The sequence below is a fragment of the Rhincodon typus genome, chromosome 27, assembly GCF_021869965.1.
Source record: "Rhincodon typus isolate 14 chromosome 27, sRhiTyp1.1, whole genome shotgun sequence".
Taxonomy (NCBI): domain Eukaryota; kingdom Metazoa; phylum Chordata; class Chondrichthyes; order Orectolobiformes; family Rhincodontidae; genus Rhincodon; species Rhincodon typus.
This window is the reverse complement of record NC_063358.1, coordinates 6,250,681-6,268,000: the sequence shown is the minus strand read 5'-3', so window position 1 is coordinate 6,268,000 and position 17,320 is coordinate 6,250,681. Positions and strand designations below refer to the sequence as shown.

Here is a 17,320-nt window from a genome sequence, read left to right as displayed (position 1 = left end):
GCAGTTGCCGTACCAGGCCATTAAGCACCTGGGCATTATGCTTTCAATGGTGCATCTGTAAAAGTTGGTGAGGGGCCTTATGGACATGCCAAATTCCTGAGCCACCTGAGGAAGAAGAGACTTTGTTGTGCCTACTTGACTGTTGCATTTATGTCAAATTGATGCAAAGTGAAACAGCTTCACACTGGTGATGCAGTTATAGCTTATACTGACATATTTCAAATGACACTTTTCAGCTGCTGTGTTAAGTATTGGTTGCGAAAGTCTTCACTGAACAACAAAGATTTGAAAATGGATAAATATTCTGGAATTATGTTTTGTAGCCTTTAAGGATCAGACAATATTAACACGCTGCTTTCACACAGGCAGTTAAGTTTGTGGAATAGAGAACATGTTAGAGCAGAATACATGTGACATTGAAGATACAGACCTCAGGGGCCAAAGTCCTGTGCTTGTTCAAACATTTAGAATTTTAATTTCGATGCCAGTACTGAAGTTTTTGTAAGTAACTGTAATCAGCATGACCTCAGAGTGGATTGGAGTCAACTCCCTTCAGTTTGTGGCAAACAAGTATTGGGTCAGGTGACAAGTTAAACTATTAAACATTTAAAACCTTAACTCAACCTACCTTGAATTATTTCCATCATTGCTTGACTTTAATGAGGATGGAGTAAGGATTGAATGACTACAATGGAATCCCCTACAGCATGAAAGCAGGCCATTCAGCCCATTGAGCCCACACTGACCCTCCAAAGAGCATCCCACCCAGACCCACCCCATAACGCTGCATTTCCCATGGCTAATCCACCTAGCCTGCACATCCCTGGACACTATGGGCAATTTAGCATGGCCAATCCACCTAGCCTGCCCATCTTTGGACTGTGGGAGGAAACCGGAGCACCCAGAGGGAACCCACGCTGACACGGGGAGAATGTGCAAGCTCCACACAGACAGTCGCCCGAGGGTGGAATCAAACCCGGGTCCCTGGCACTGTGAGGCAGCAGTGCTAACCACTGAGCCACCGTGCTGCTTCACTGTCAGAAGCAGGATCACATTTAGGGAAAAATGTTTAGGGTGACCCTATTGTGACTTGATTTCCATTTTTCACTAATGTCAGCCAAGCTTCACTGGTTTTACTGACCTGTGGGAAATTGGTCAACCTGCCCCGCTCAATCACCCGCCAGGATTATTTTGCCCTTGTCTGCTCACCCTACCTACCACAATTACCCCTGCCCCAGTTGTACAAGGCAGTTGGTCTGAAAGTGTTAATACTGAACACTCCATGTTAATCCACTATCCATCATAAATAAACCTCTGAGAGCAGCTACTCTGTTTGCAGTTGCTGGTTTGTTAGACTTCAGGCCACAGTCACTCTACAAACGTAGTTAAGGTCTAGTCTAGTACATTTTAGGAAGTAACAACATCTTTCACCAAATGCTAATGTGGATAATCTGTTACATATTAATGCAATCTGTTCTTTACTACTACATAATAAACCAGTTATTGTTACTCAACTACCTGTCTCTTCTGCCAGAGATTTATCACAGCTACTCCTTTATCATTTAGTACTGAGAAGCTCCATAGACTAGTGTTACAAGAATGAGTTGATGCCAACATTTCTGCCCAAAAGAAGACCCTAACAGAACCATCACCATTCCCTCAAAGTTGTTGGTTCAAACTCCTGGAATTCCCATCCTAACAATACTTTTGGCAACCATACTCCCTGTGGACTTTGGAGATTTAAGAAGGCAGCTTACCTCGATTTCTTCCAAGGCAATTGAACTTGGGTAATTAATCCTGGCATGGTCAGTGACCCCCAAATCTCATGGACAAATAAAATGTAAAATTCTGCATCCAGTAACTCATGCCCCAAAGCCTGTCTACAAGGAAAAAGTTGGAGTATGTGGAGTATTCTCCAACTGCATGGACGACTGGAACTACAGCAACACTCAAAAACCTCAACACCATCTGGGACCAAGCATCCTGCTTGACTGACACCCCATTCACCACCTTAAGTATTCACTTCTATCACCACCGGCCCACATGATGGCAATGAGTACAAGATGTACTGCAGCAACTCACGGATGCACCTTATTCAAACCCACCCCCTCTACCACCAGGAGGGACAAGGGCAGCAGAGGCATAGAAGCACCATTTGAAAGTTCCATCTTGACTTGGAAATATTTTGTTGTTCCTTCACCATTGTTTGTCAAACTCTCAATGTAACCACGATGTGGGTGCCCCTACACTCCTAATGACTGCAGTGGATCAAGCAGGTAGCTCACCGTCATCTTTCTCAGGACAGTCGTTGCTGGCCTAGCCAGTGATGTCCACATCCCATGAGTGAATTATTTTAAAAAGCAGGTGTTTGTCTCATTTCGAAATAAATATAGGGAGATCTCATTATGCAGAGTATTTTTAGAAATAATTAGTTTGAAATCATGCAGTTGAAGACAAAACAGCAATGTATCTAGAACTGAATACTTATTAAGCATTTAAAGGTAACTTAACTCAAATTAATTGTGGTTACATTTGTAATCCTTATTAAAAAGAAGCTCCCATTATATACAGACGTGATGCCAGGAATCTAACTGTGCGCATATTCCACTATTCCAGTCATGCTTGTACCATTCTAAATGCTACTCTGTACAGTCCAGATGGACGCAATAGTTTCAGTTGTTTTATGCACAACAGTTGAAAATTGTCACCAATTTGCATCAAGTATGCTGCCACAATGCCTCTTAATTTGCTTTGACGTAGATGGAATGTGGATTCAAATTTTGTTTAAATACAATTGACTTAACTGTTATAATCTGCTATATATGTACAGTCACTTACAGACTCATTGACCACTGAGTGCTCCCTGATCATCATCTTACACTACCTCTGTAATACCTCTTTCTACGTTCCCTCTCTCCACTTGGAGTGTTACAAACAGTAGTAAGTGTTTTATCTTATGCATTAAGCCAATACTGCACCCTGCACCTTGAGATACCAGCCTGGATTATCTGAGCTGTGGGATTCTGTATGTACACTGTCTCCAAGGCTGCTGGCTCTTTGGCTGTCAGTAAGGGTCTGCACTCCTTTTATACTGAGGGTGTCAGAGCTAGGCTGGATTAATTGGGAACCCAATCCCCTTGACTATACAGCAACCCCTGCTGTATTAAGCATAGTTACAAGGGTTCTGCATTGTTGCAGATTGGAAAACATCAGAGCTGAAACTACAATTGAATTGTCCTCCCCTGAAAGTGAGTCCTGCCAAAGAATTACTGCCATCAGGGGTTAAGGGAGAGAGAGAGACTGATTTGAGCAGAAAAACCCAGCCAGACTGACCCAGAGTTAGTGCGCTGAACAGCTCCTCAGGCACATTCCAAAAGGGGTCAGTAATAATCTGGAGCTTTTCTGATATTTATTGAATTAATGAAAGTTGATGAAAGTTTGCAACTTTTCCTTGCTTATTCCAAAGTTCAGCTTTTCCAAGATTCTGCTATACCTTTTGGGTTTTATGCACATAATGAACAGCACCACAGCCAGGAAAAACAGACAAGCTTTTGAGATTTATTTTTCAAGTGTCATGTCTGTCCAGAATTTGTTGTTACATCATTTCACCAAGTAAGAGATCATTTCTTCCTAGTGGGATATATGAAGAAATAATGAAACCAAAAAAAATCTTTACAATGTCCTTGACAGAAAGGCCCTCATAACATAACCCCACAATGTAATTTGTTTAAACCCTTCCATTTATTGTAACAAAAGAGCAGCCACCAACTGCTAATGTTCTTTTTTTTTTAAAGTCAGTCATGAGACGTGGTATTTAGTGCCCAGAATTTATTGTCCATGTCTAGTTGCCCTTTGGAAGGTGGTTGTGAGCTGCCTTCTTGAACTGCTGCAGTCTGCATGCTGTAGGTAGAGCCACAATGCCTTTTAGGGAGGGAATTCCAGGATTTTGACCCAGCAACAGTGACGGAACGATGATATATTTCCCAGTTAGGATGGTGAATGACTTGTACTACAAGAAACATGCAGCAGAAAGATTCTGAAGAAGTGGTTTCACCATTATTGGATTTGGAGCTGTATTTAACAGAGAGCTGTACTGTTCAGCTTCCTTTAAACCCCACTCCCACCTTGGAAGGAAAGTCCGTTCCATGCCAAACAACTTCATAGAGATCTATCTAATCCTCAGAGTGTAGCTGAGATGCACTTTCCTCGGAAGCAGCGAGATCTTGTCTCATGAACAAGATTTTATGAAAAATAAATGTGAGGTGCTGCATTTGGGAAAGGCAAATCAGGGCAGGACTTATACACTTAATGGTAAGGTCCTGGGGAGTGTTGCTGTACAAAGAGACCTTGGAGTGCAAGTTCACAGTTCTTTGAAAGTGGAGTTGCAAGTAGATGGAGTAGTGGAGAAGGTGTTTGGTATGCTTGCTTTTATTGGTCAGTGCATTGAGTGTAGGAGTTGGGAGGTCATATTACAGCTGTACAGGCCATTGGTTTAGCCACTTTTGTAGTACTGCATGCATTTCTGGTCTCCCTGCTATAGGAAGATTGTGGTGAAACTTGAAGAGTTCAGAAAAGATTCACAAGGATGTTGCCAGGGTTGGAAGGTTTCTGCTGTAGGGAGAGGCTGAGTAGGCTGGGGCTATTTTCCCTGGAGTGTCAGAGGCTGAGGGGTGACCTTATAGAGGTTTATAAAATCAGGAGGGACCTGGATAGGGTGAATAGCCAAGGTCTTTTCCCCGGGGTGGGGGAGTCCAACACTAGATGGCGTAGATTTAAGGTGAGAGGAGTAAGATTTAAAAAGGGCCAAAGGGCAGCTTTTTCACACAGAAGGTGGTACGTGCATGGAATGAGCTACCAGAAGATGTGGTGGAGGCAGTTAAAATTACAACATTTAAAGGGCATTTGGATGGGTATATGAATAGGAAGGGTTTAGAGGGATATGGACCAAATGCTGGCAAATGTGATTCGATTAGTTTAGGATATCTGGTCGGCATAGATGAGTTAGACTGAAGGGTCTGTTTCCATGCTGTGTGACTCTATGACTCTATGATTCAATGGTGATGTTCGTGTTGTGCATGTGGTTTCCACTTAGGCAAGAGCTGGACTTGCTCCATTACATTGCTAAAAGGTGGCGAATGGAAACGGGAGGTGGGCAAGGCAGCTAATGAAGGATAACAAATAGGCCTTCTATGTTAGACCAATCAAAGGATAGGCATGGAGCCTCACTGCAGTGGTCTCTGCTGAAAGAGTGATGGCATTTCAAAATGGAGGACCCTCAGAAAATTGAGCTTTACAAACATGTAACTGGACCAAGCAGACAAGCCCCAGATAATGGAAGGAAAGCCCCTCCAAAGTCAGTTTGTGAGTGACTTGCTGCAAGCTAGCCCCTCCCTGGCCAAAAAGCTTCTATCTGCAATGAACCCCGCTCCCCCACCCCCCATCCAACCACATACACACACCTTCTTCCCTCTTCTTGAAGCTTCTAGGAGCACTTCATACATAAGGTGCCTCCATTGACCCTGCAAACAACGTGGGAAAATCACTGGACCTTTGACTGTTCAAACTGGCAGTCGTCTTCCATTGGGCGGGTAGCCAAGCCAATACTGTTCCCCTCACTGGGAAACATCCCACCATAACATAACTCCCTGGCACTTTACCAGCCCAACCGCCTCCGTTCCCATATCAGGGAGCTGGCAAAATTCTGCTGTAACCTTGGCCTAAGGGGGTCAGCCACTTAGGACTGAGACTTCATTACTCAGTGGGTTGTAAATTATTGGAATTTTCCACCTCCAAAGCCGCTGAGTCAATGAGTTGATGAGAGGCTGTGATGGAGATGAAGGAGAATCAAGGGATGAGGGGATTGGACAGAGTTGGGGCTGAAGATCACATTGATCTTAAGCTCCAGGTGCCATATAGCATACTCCAGATGCCCTTTCTTACCTTATACCATTCACTAAAGGAATAATTTTTAAAGCCATTGTTCAGTTTCAACTTCTGTGGCCCATGAATGAGTTAACGTTTTCCTCCAGTCATTGCCCGTTTACAAGAAAGGCCCAACATATTTACATACTCAACTGTTTTTACAAAAGCAAGGTGACTATTAAGCTGATAAAGGAGCTTTCTGCAAGCCTTTTTGTATAAATGTTTGTTTCCTTTCTGACCTTTTCGGTTGATGGTGTTAATCATGTCTGCACACCGAAAAATATTGTTATATTTAGTATGTGTCACATTGTGCAAAGTATTTCAGACTGACTCAGTCATTGCATCTGGTGTCTGCAAGTTGTATGTCAGCATCTGGATGCAATACTCTACAGACTAAATACTTTTATATGGGGCTTTGTCTGGCTTGTGACGCTGCTTTGGTTTAACTATCTGTTTACCTCATGCAGCCCAAGTTAAATACTTAGCAATCATTATCAATGATTGTTGATAATCTAGTGGCTCTGAATATCTCTCATAAATTGTGACAGTTTGATTGCTCCTTTTTTCATGAAACTGATGAATTAGGAAAAGACTACTTCAGCATTTTATTTGAAGAATTTAACCACTTATAAACCCCTTCATCCGTTTCTGATCTCAGGTTCATAAGAAACTATTAATTGCTTTTAAGGATAATGAACCCTGCAATTATCTTGTGCCTGATCCATGGGAGGCAGTATATTTTCAGAGTTTCTCAATTTAGTTTTATAAAATCATTTTATAAAATGACTTTTCTTCCTCATCTTGTCAAAGTTCAAATTTTGTAGACATTGTGGATGTAGATGCCTTCATCTTTTATTCACTTCCGAAGAATAATTAAGAATATAAGGTACAGAAGAACCTGCCCCAGCTCTCATCCAGATCATGTTGTATCTTCCATAAAATCTCCACTTTCTTGTTCTATCCTTATAACCCATCATTCCCAATAATCAATCTATCTTAGCTTTGAATTGACCCAAAACCAAGGGTACACAGCTGTCTGGGGTGGGCAATTCCAAAGATTGACAAATCCTATGAGAAGATATTTCTCTTCATCATGGTCCTAAATGGTCTATCCCACCCCTTATCCTGAAAATGTGGCTCTTAGTTCTAGGCTCTTCAGTCAAGGAAACAATCTCTCAGCACCCATTGGTCATCACAAAATTAATAAGATCACCTTCCATTCTTCTAAACTCCAGGGAATATGAGCCTATTCTTCTCAATTTTATATCATATTCCAGAGATCAGGAACTTAGCTGAGCAAACTGTATAATGTTTTCACTGAAATTTCAAATTTTATCAATGGGAACACTACTCCCTGCAATTTCCACTTCAAGCCACTCACCAGCTTGTCTTGGAAATATATTGCTGTTCCTTTAGTGCGACTGGGTGAAAATCCTGGAATTCCCTCCCTAACAGGATTGTGGGTCTACCTATAGCACAAGAATTGGAATGGTTCAAGATGGTAGCTCACCACCATCTTCTGAAGGGCAACTAGTGATGGGCATTAAATGAATTGATAGATGAATTGGCCATGCTAAATTGCCCATGGTGTCTTTGGATGTGCAGGCTAGGTGGATGAGCCAATGAGAAATGCAGGGTTACAGGGATAGGGTAGGGTAGTGGGTCTGGGTGGGATGCTCTTCAGACAGGCTGTATGGACCTGATTGGCTGAATAGCCTACTTCCACACTGTAGGAATTCTATGATCTATGTCCCATGAGTGAATAAAAGATAACGGTGTCAGCAGTTTTCCTAGGGCATATTATTAGCTAGCAATGTTCCAACCAAGCCTATAGTTGTATGCCATTCAACTCTCAGAAAAATTAAATCAATAAATTCCTTACTAATTGAAGTAAACAAGTATACTCATTCATGAAAGGTAGAATTACTAATTGTGTTTTACACAAGGTGAATAATACAATGAATATGGTAAATCAGATGCTGAATATCCAAACTGGTAAATTATCATTCGCTGCTCAATGGCTTTTAACTTTCAAGAATTGATACAAGGTAGAATATGGAGTGCAAATGATGTGTATCCTTGGCTGTTTCTTTGTTTTGGTGTTTTCATTCATGAAAAAGAAAAAAAAGGAAGAGATTCTGATATTTATTTCTGATGTAGAAGATCTCTAAGATCTGGATTGCTCTCCCAGAAATGATGGCAGATGGATCTGTCTAACAGGGAACAAATTGGACTTCATCACACTCATATTCAAGACATAAAATGGATCTATTGAGGCCCAATTTTGGACTCAATTTCCTTCCAAACTAAAACTGAATTGTACAATTTCTAAGGTATTTCTGGCAACCGCACAAAATAGGTATTGAATCTGTTCTTTCATGAATGAGTATACTTATTTACTTCATTTAGTAGGAAATATGTTTATTGATTTTTCTGAGAGTTGAATGGTATACAACTGTAGGCTTGGTAATGCATGGAAATCAAGGATGTCAAGTTTAGTTTAAATTCAAAAATGACCAGTTGAGTTTGTAAAGTGGCTTTACCATATTGAAATATCCCATGGCACTTCACGAATTTTTAACAGTAAAACATTACGCCAAGGCATAGGAGGAGATTTTGGACAGATTTCCATAAGCTTGATCGAAGAGGTACGAAAAATTGCCTCAAGGAAATCAGTCTAGGATTAAATAAGGCTGATGTGCCCCATTCTCTGGCAGTCTGAGTCATGGCCTACCTCCAAAAGTAGCTTTTGCTTTAAGTGATAGATTCTTTTTCAAAGCTCCCTGTGCTTTGTAATAGAATAGAATAGTCTTAATTGTCACATATACTGAATGAATGTAGTGAAAAGTTTATACGTCGCCAATTATATCACCGACTTAGATACGAAAATACCTAAGCACAGCTTCTCTAGGTACAAGATTTTAGACATTACAGAAATAAAGTGAGTGAAGTAACGATTGCCTCCTCCTATAGTACTCACTGGAAGCTTCCTGTAAAACTCATAACCAGCACCTGCAGCTCACCAAATTTTCATGATATGGCCTAGGTCCAATCTAGAGCCATTCTCAGGCCTTACAATTTCGGAGCGTGTCATTTTCCCCCATTTGCATCCAGAATAACAACACATTTCTAACTCAATGGCTAAGGAGAAGTTGTATAAATATCTGACAAGGGAAACATTTGAACATTGAATGTACTGTGCAGAAAAGTGGGCGCAAATAAAGAGTCAACTCAAGCATGAGGGGTTAAATAGCCTTGGGTGGAATTAAACTTGACGATTTATGAATTCTTATTGTGTTTTATTTCTTTGCTTAGTGTAACAGCTGATGCAGCTCATACAGTACTCTTCATAAAATGAATGGTGCTATAGTCTTGGTCTGTTGCCAGAGTCTGGTAATGAGCATGGAAGGCTAATATATCAAATCAAAGCTGTGTTAGATAAGATTATCGCAGGACATGTACACAGACTTCGCCTTGCCAGTGACATATTTTCTGTGGCAAAACCTATGTATTATATGTTACTATTTCAAATGGCGAGTTTGGAAAGTTAGAAACATTGAAATTACTTGTCCACACAGTCCCTCTGAAACCAGAGATTATATTACAATTTCAACACACATCCAGATGATTTGAATGAATGGAGGAAATGTTACCGCCACCAGAAAGTATCTCTTCCAGATACTTCGGTACAGATTCTGGCGGCACAATTTGCACGCATGTTGCAGTCCAGAACTATAGGTAGTAATGGTGGAGGCCCCAGAATATCTTTACATCACATGGCCAACAGTCTCTCCTGCTCTTAACGCCTGCCATCAATGTGTGTTAAAAGGATTTGCAGGTTAATACACCCAGCAGTTGCAGGATAGCTGTTGTGAACTCAAGTTCAGTTTTATTCTTACATCCAATATTACTCGTTACCGTCTTAGAACCAAGGGTGGCACTGAGACAATCCATGCAGCTTTCCAAAAAGTGAGCAGTTTGGAAGCGACGACCAGGTTTATGGCATTTTCTGACAGCACCTGGGCTGGAATGACCATGGTAGAGGCCAAGCCTGCAGTGACCTCTCACCTTAAGCCCAGCCAAGCCAATTTCCAGGAGATTGGGGCAGGGGGTGGAATAATGCTGTGTGACAGCATTGGAACCTGCAGAGTGTGGGATGTGGTGGAAAATGCAGGGGTCTCATTTCCTCATTTTTAAATTAAAACTTGAAAGGAGCAAGTTGAGGACGAGTCCAGAATTTTGAGTGAAGCCATTTCTTGATATATTTGATTGAAGATGGCAGTTCCTCTCAGTTGGTTTTTCCATGTCGTTGATCTGGTCTGTTCAACAACATGTGAAGAATCTGCTTGAAGTTGTTACTGTTTCATGGTGAATTCATAATTGGTGGTAAGTTTGACCTTCACACTCCAGACAAAAAGTGTGTGCTGGTTCTGTTGGTTAGATGACTCTAGTGTAGTCCAGAACAAACTGAATAGCCCAGGTTCAATCTCGATTGTCACAACTCACAACAGTAGAATGCTAGAATCCAAGGCCCGGTATTCCCAGAGTTGTTGAAAACTAGTGAAATGCCCAATTTTACTGAACTAACTCATACAGGCTTAAAGACTATGCATGCCAGTTTTATTTTCATTAACAAGTGAATGACTATTTATTATAATCAAGCTATTTTTGACTGATGGCAAGAAAGAATTATGAATTGCTAACTTATAACTCAATAATTTAAACTTTATCCCTTTTTAAAATTCCCATACACATACGAGTAGACACGCAAAGGAAGAAGAGAAGACACAAATCCTGTGGGTGGGGAAAGAAAAATAAAACTCAGAGTAGCACAGATCTGGCACCAGTCTGGAACACAGTCAATGATGAGTTGCTTTCTTTTGGTCTCCTTTCAACATTTTCCAGTTCTTTCCAAATGATACTAAGTTGTGGTTACACGATTTCTCAGCCTTTCGCTCACTGGTTGACGCTTTGAGCTTTCACTGTGTTTGAAAGTGTTTTCTTCTCCTTTTCTTATCAATAAGAGATGTGCAGACAGAACAACTTACAAAGAAAAGTGAGGGAATGTAGCTAGGTACTCAGGATTTTCTTTTACTTTTCCGCACAATAAGAAGAGAGAAATGGATGCTTTCTCTTCACAGGCTAAATATTTTGCTGAGTTATCTGCACCCTATGGAGGTAACTACCTGCCCAGAAACCAATGAAGTGATTGTCACTATGCTAAGCCCTCCTGAGCCCACAACAATTGGTTTAATTTGAAAAATACAATTGAAGGACTGGCTCTGGGTAAAATTGCCCAGCACACAAACAAGCAGTACCATCCTGTCTTGAATTCTCCCTCGCTGCTTGAATAAGGCCATATTGGCGATTAAGTTCATTATGTGTTTCAGCAACTTGTTTTTAAAGCTGCAAAGGGAAGGTGATGGACCAGTGGTATTATTTCTAGACTGTTAATACAGAGTATTGTCCTGGGGTTCCAATTTCTGGGGACCCAGAATTCAATAAAAATCTGGATTTAAGAGTCTAACGATGAGGGTGAATCCATTGCCGATTGTCACATTGTTCACTAATGTCCTTTAGGGAGGGAAACTGACCTTACCTGGTCTGGCCCAAATATGACTCCAGACCCACAATAATGTGGTTGACTCTTAACTGCCCTCTGGGCAATTAGGCGTAGGCAGTAAATGCTGTCTAGCCAGCGATGCCCTCACCCTGTGAATGAATTAAAAAAAGTCTACTTAAGCAGTTTAAAACAGTATCTTCTTCTATTTTAGTCTACAGTCCAAATATAATATTTGCACCATATTGACTCGTTCACAGAAGTCCTCACTCCTCACCTTATCCCACACTTGTGGAGTGATATCCCCCAGGCTATACATAGCCAATTGTCTCTCTCTAATGGAGAGAGATGTCTCTGGTCCTTTCTGGACAATGGAACCTTACAAATACTACACTTCAAAAGTACTTCACATTACTCTGAGGAAGGCTGTGATATAATGGTAATGTCACTAGACTTGAGGCCTTGAACCTCAGACTAATATTGTGGGGATATGGGTTTGAACCTAGAATTAAAAGCTAGCCCAGTGGCAACCACTGTTGATTTTTGTAAAAAGTCATCTGGCTCATTAGTCTCCTTGAGGAAGAAAATCTGCCAAGCTTAACTGGCCTGGACTAGATGTGACTCCAAACCCACAGCAAATTGGTTGACTCTTCACCCACTCTGGATGATTAGGGATGGGCTGTAAATGCTGGCCTAGCCATTAACATCCTCATCCCATGGACAAGTAAAAAGCTTGATCAATGTTTCTGATGCATAGATCACTGTACAGTTGTAAAAACTCATCTGATTCACTAATGTCCATTAAGGTAGGAAATCAGCCATCCATAGACTGTGGCCCACGTGTCAATTAGGCCCATAGCAATATGATTGAATCTTAAATAGAGAAATAGTGTAGCAAGGCAATTAGGAAAGGGCAATAAATGCTGCCCTAGCCAGTGACACCCACATTCCATGAATGCATAAAAATGAAACAGACAGATTGGACCATCCTAAAATCATGAAAGGCATGACATAAGTGCAAGTTTGTTTTCACTTCTTTGTTTAATATAGGACTTAGCAATCCAGGTTTTTCATTTTACTGGCAGAAATGTGTTCAGTATTCATTTCAGCCTTCTAAGCTCTAAAGCTAACAGTTAAGAAAGGTCACACAAATTACATCTACCCACGCACCAGCTGCAAAACCATCGCAGTAATACTAACTTTATACAGCAAATTGTTCACTATACTCAATAATGTTGTTTTTGCATTTGTATAATTCACACATTTGCTTTCATTGAGAGTTCAGCCTCGAGATTGAATTATGCATGTATGTGAAAGAAAAGTGAAATAAAGAACCATGTTAAAATTCATCATAAATGCACGGGTCACAGAACAGGGATTACTTAATGTTTCACATGGAAAAATAGAAAGCCGTTAATCAACTTTGCATCAGTCTTATTTGAGCTTTTCAAGTTATTGTGTTTATATAGGTCATTTAAATTCCTAGTTTGCCATACTTTGCTTCTCCTAAAGTGACTGAAGCAGGCAGTTAGAATAAAAGTAATCCTGTAAACCAAAGTTTCTAAATTCCAAACTTTTATGAATTTTGCAATGTACATTGAATGGAAACATTTCAACCATGATTCTATGCAACCTGCAAAATTAGTCTGATATTAATTAAACCTGTTTGTTATTTGTTCTAGTACCAGGATCTAAGACCATAAGATCACAAGAAGTAAGAACAGGAATAGGTCACTTGGCCCTTCGAGCCCGCTCCATTATTCAATAGGAATATGACTGATCTGACATTCTTCTCATCCACTTTCCTGCCCTTCCCCTGAAATGCTTGATTCCCCAACTGATCAAGAATCTATCCATCCCAGCCTTAAATATACAGAAGAACTCTCCCCCCACAGCTCTCTGTGACAAGAAGTTCTAAAGACTCTCTTCTTCTGAGAGAAGAAATTCCTCCTCATCTCAGTCTTAAATTAGTGCCTCTTTATTCTGAGACTATACTCTCTGGTCCTAGAGTTTCCCATAAAGGGAAACATCCTCTCAGCATTTACCCTGTCAAGTCCCCTAAGAATCCTTGATGTTTCAATATGATCATGTGTCATTCTTCTAAACTCCAATCAGTAGAGTCCCAAAGTGTTTAATTTTTGCTCCTAAGACAATCCCTCCACACCAGGGATCATCTGAGTGAACCTTCTCCGAACCGCCTCCAATGAAATATTGTGTTTCCTTCAATAAAATGCCGATAGTACTCCAAATGTGGTCTTACCAACACCTTGTACAATTTCAGTAAGATTTCTCTGCTTTTATGTTCCAACCCCCTTGGAATAAGGGCCAATGTTCCATTAGCCTTCTTGATTCCCTGATCTGTTCTGACTGTCTGTATGCAAACAGGTCAATTGGACTTGAATCTCTAATTTCCAATTTGTTGAGATTAGTTTTATACTTTGAGCGGAAGGTTGCACATCAGCACAGTTCAAATAGTTCTAAATTCAGTCAGCAGTAACAATTTTACTTTTTTACTGTATGTTCTCTGTTTATCCGCCATCCCAGCAACCTCACCACCACCCTCACTCCTTCCAAAGGCACTGTCTCATATGGAGTGTAGTTACTGGACCACTCTATCCTCCAGTCATTTCTGCTTCGCCATATTAATATTTCAGATATTTTTATATGAGGGTATTGCCCTAATTACAGTGTCAACTCTTTGTCAAAGTCATCATTGTGTTGGTGTAAGAGATAACACAGTGTGGAGCTGGAGGAACACAGCAGGCCAGGCAGCATCAGAGGAGCAGGAAAGCTGACGATTCAGGTCGGGACCCTTCTTCAGAAATGGGTCATGGATTAAGGATACATTTAGGCCATTTAGCACTAAGATGAGGAGAATTGTCTTCACCCAGACAGTGAGGAGCCTGTGGAATTCTCTGCACAGAGAGCGGCTTAGGCCAAAGCATTTAATTTTTTCAAGAAGGAGTTAGGTATAATTTTGGGGCTAAAGGGATTAAAGGGTATGGGGAGAAAGCGGGAACAGGGGACTGAGTGGGATGATCAGCAGTGATCATCTTGAATGGAAGAGCAGGGTTGAAGGGCTGAAAGGCCTGCTCTTGCTCCTATATTCTATGTTTCTATAGTTTATATTCAGAAGGAAAGGGGAGTTATCCTGCATGTCCTGAGCCAATATTTATTCCAGAATCATAATCCCAAAAACAGATTATTTTGTCATTGTCATGTTCCTGTTTGTGGGAGCTTGCTCTTCAGAAATGGGCTGCCACTTTCCATACATTACATCAGCGCTTCCAGTTCAGTCTTTCCAGTTGGCTGGAAAGCTCTTGAGATGTCTGGTGGTTGTGCAAAGCGCTACAGAAATGAAGGACAGGGAATGAAAAATCAGTTTGAGAGGATTACATACATAGTACTGTTGTCATCCAAATTCACTTCATTACTCAAAACGAACATTAGGTGGATTCTGTAGGCCATTCCTTTCTGCTACGTTTCCTCCTGTGTTCCAACCAGGTGATACTTCATGGCCCAAGTCATAAAGGTGAATGTAATCTCAATAAGGTTCTGACTTTGATGACATGCACGGATGGGAATGATCATTTAGCTTCACTTAAGAAGAGCATTCAATTGATCAGGCTCGTACAGGACAAGCAGATCTGCACAATGGAACACGAACAAAAGCTATATAGTGTTCATGAGAGGGTGGGGAGAACAAAAAAGTGAAGGGAAGCTAATAAGTGAAGTCTTCAACAGTGAACAGTGGAAGTACTTTAATATTCTGTTTAATTTTCTGCCTTTCAGTCCTATTTGAGTGCAGTGATGTTGCTGCTTTACGTGACACAGTAATAGATTTTCTACAAATTATTTTGGCAGGTCCTTATTGTGGCAACATGAATGAGATCCCTTCACAAATACAGTTAGCATCCAGTGTGGTGACTGTGGAGTTCAGGAGCATCACTCATATATCAGGAAGAGGATTTATGCTCTCCTATGCCACTACTGATCATCCAGGTCAGTATCCTTTTATCTGCAATACATTTGACGGTATTGATAATGTTTCTGCTGAGGCTGGAGGGGTGCATACTTCCTCCAGTCCTATTACTTCATGGGGCACAACGTAAAATAAAAGTATTTTTCTCACTTCCCAAAATGGGCCACATAGAAACCTTATCTATGGAAGGTTTTAAATTTAAGAGGTCAATCAACTATGTTTCTTAAGAAACAGAATTGTGGGTTTATTACTAAAACAATGCTTATTCAACAGAGATACAACAATTGGTAACATACACAGTCAGTAATATAGAAGTATAAATGCTTATCCGTTTAAATATCCCCAAAACAAATTTGCAACCCATACTCAAAAATGCACAAACACATGCCTAAGGAAAAGAAAAATAAAAACCAAGAAAAACAAAATCTAATTTCTCTGCAAAGGTTGGCTCTCTGAAAAAAAAGCACTGCATTATTCTTAAAGGCAAAAGGCTAAAGCATAGAATGTTCCAGGACCTGCACTCTGTTGTTCTGGCATGTGCAATTATGTCACTAGTCATGCACAGTTTTCTCTGGAATATCTGCAGACACAACTTGCTCAGAAAGTACAATATTGATAATTTCCTCCAATCACTCTGTGAAGAACAAATAAGTTCCACCTTGAACTTATCAAAAATATTTTATTTTCAGAAATGGGAGAGATCAGCTGGGTAGCTCTTCCTCACAGGTTTCTTGTACCCAACTGATGACCAGAAACCAAAGTGCTCTCCATCCTGTCATATTTCAGCACTGTTTGCAAAAAAGCAAATTATTGTTGCTAATCATATCATTCCTAAGAAGTTTTGTTTTAAAGAGGTTCCAACTGCTTATTGAATGGAAAAGTGGCATTGTGGGTCATCCCACAGCAGGTAGACGTCAGCGGTTCAAGAAGGCAGCAGACCACCACCTTCTCAAGGGCAACTAGGGAGAGGCAATAAATGCTGGCCAGCTGGTGATGCCCACATCCCACAAAATGAATAAAAAAAAGTTTGTTGATCTATGGACTTAAGCACTTCAGGATTAAGCATTGCAGTAAAATATTTGTTATCATTAAGGATTAGTTGAGGGAATTTCAATGTATTGAATCTTTTTTGTTATTGATTTTTTTCAATACGTCAACAATAGACACTGTCAGCATGCCTCCAGAGGTTTGCACATACAGTCATAGATGGTGGATACTAAATGGGAGGGAAAGCTAAAGGTTGTTGGACATCAGAAAGTGAGATGGCATGGGAACTACATTGTGTGGCATAAGCCACGCTGGGGCTATGACGGGCTAATGGGTTGGGTAGATGGGCATAGGGTGGCAGAGAGGGTATAAAAGGCCTTTGAGTGGGTAAATGGGCATAGGGCTGCAGTGGAGTATAAGGGGCTACGGGGATGGTAGAAGGGCATAGTGTGACATGGATGGGGCATGGAGAGTGTGTGGGGTAGGCAGGAGTGAGTAGTTGTTTGATTTTTTTTTCACCTTCATTGTTAAACTTTGAGCCCAGTGCTGGATCTTCAAGGTAGGCTTTCATCCAGCCTGCCTCAGGCGCTAACAGCTTTTGGGCTTTTTCCGGGTTGCTTAGCCTGACTCCCAATCCAGCCCACACTCTAATCCCTGGAGTGAAAATCAGAAATGCAGGGAGGGATTTTGAAAGGTCAGGAGAGATGGATGCATTAGGTACCATTCACTGGTACATTTATAACCAACTAGCTAGGTAAACGATTCTCTGAGGTTACTATTAGCTAGGCCTAGTCCTCAGGAATCCATGTGGAAACTGGGCTTCAGTGGTAATAGGAACTGCAGATGCTGGAGAATCTGAGATAACAAGG

The 17,320-nt window shown here is 40.9% G+C and overlaps 1 protein-coding gene across 3 annotated transcripts in view; it reads left to right on the top strand.

Annotated features, from left to right (window-relative positions):
• Positions 1 to 17,320, top strand: part of si:dkey-34d22.1 (discoidin, CUB and LCCL domain-containing protein 1) — a 127,603-nt gene that overhangs the window by 43,782 nt on the left and 66,501 nt on the right. For all 3 annotated transcript variants that reach the window (XM_048613159.1, XM_048613158.1, XM_048613160.1), the window contains one exon: positions 15,347 to 15,484. In XM_048613159.1, coding sequence (XP_048469116.1) covers positions 15,347 to 15,484 — 138 coding nt within the window. The remainder of the gene's footprint in view (positions 1 to 15,346; positions 15,485 to 17,320) is intronic.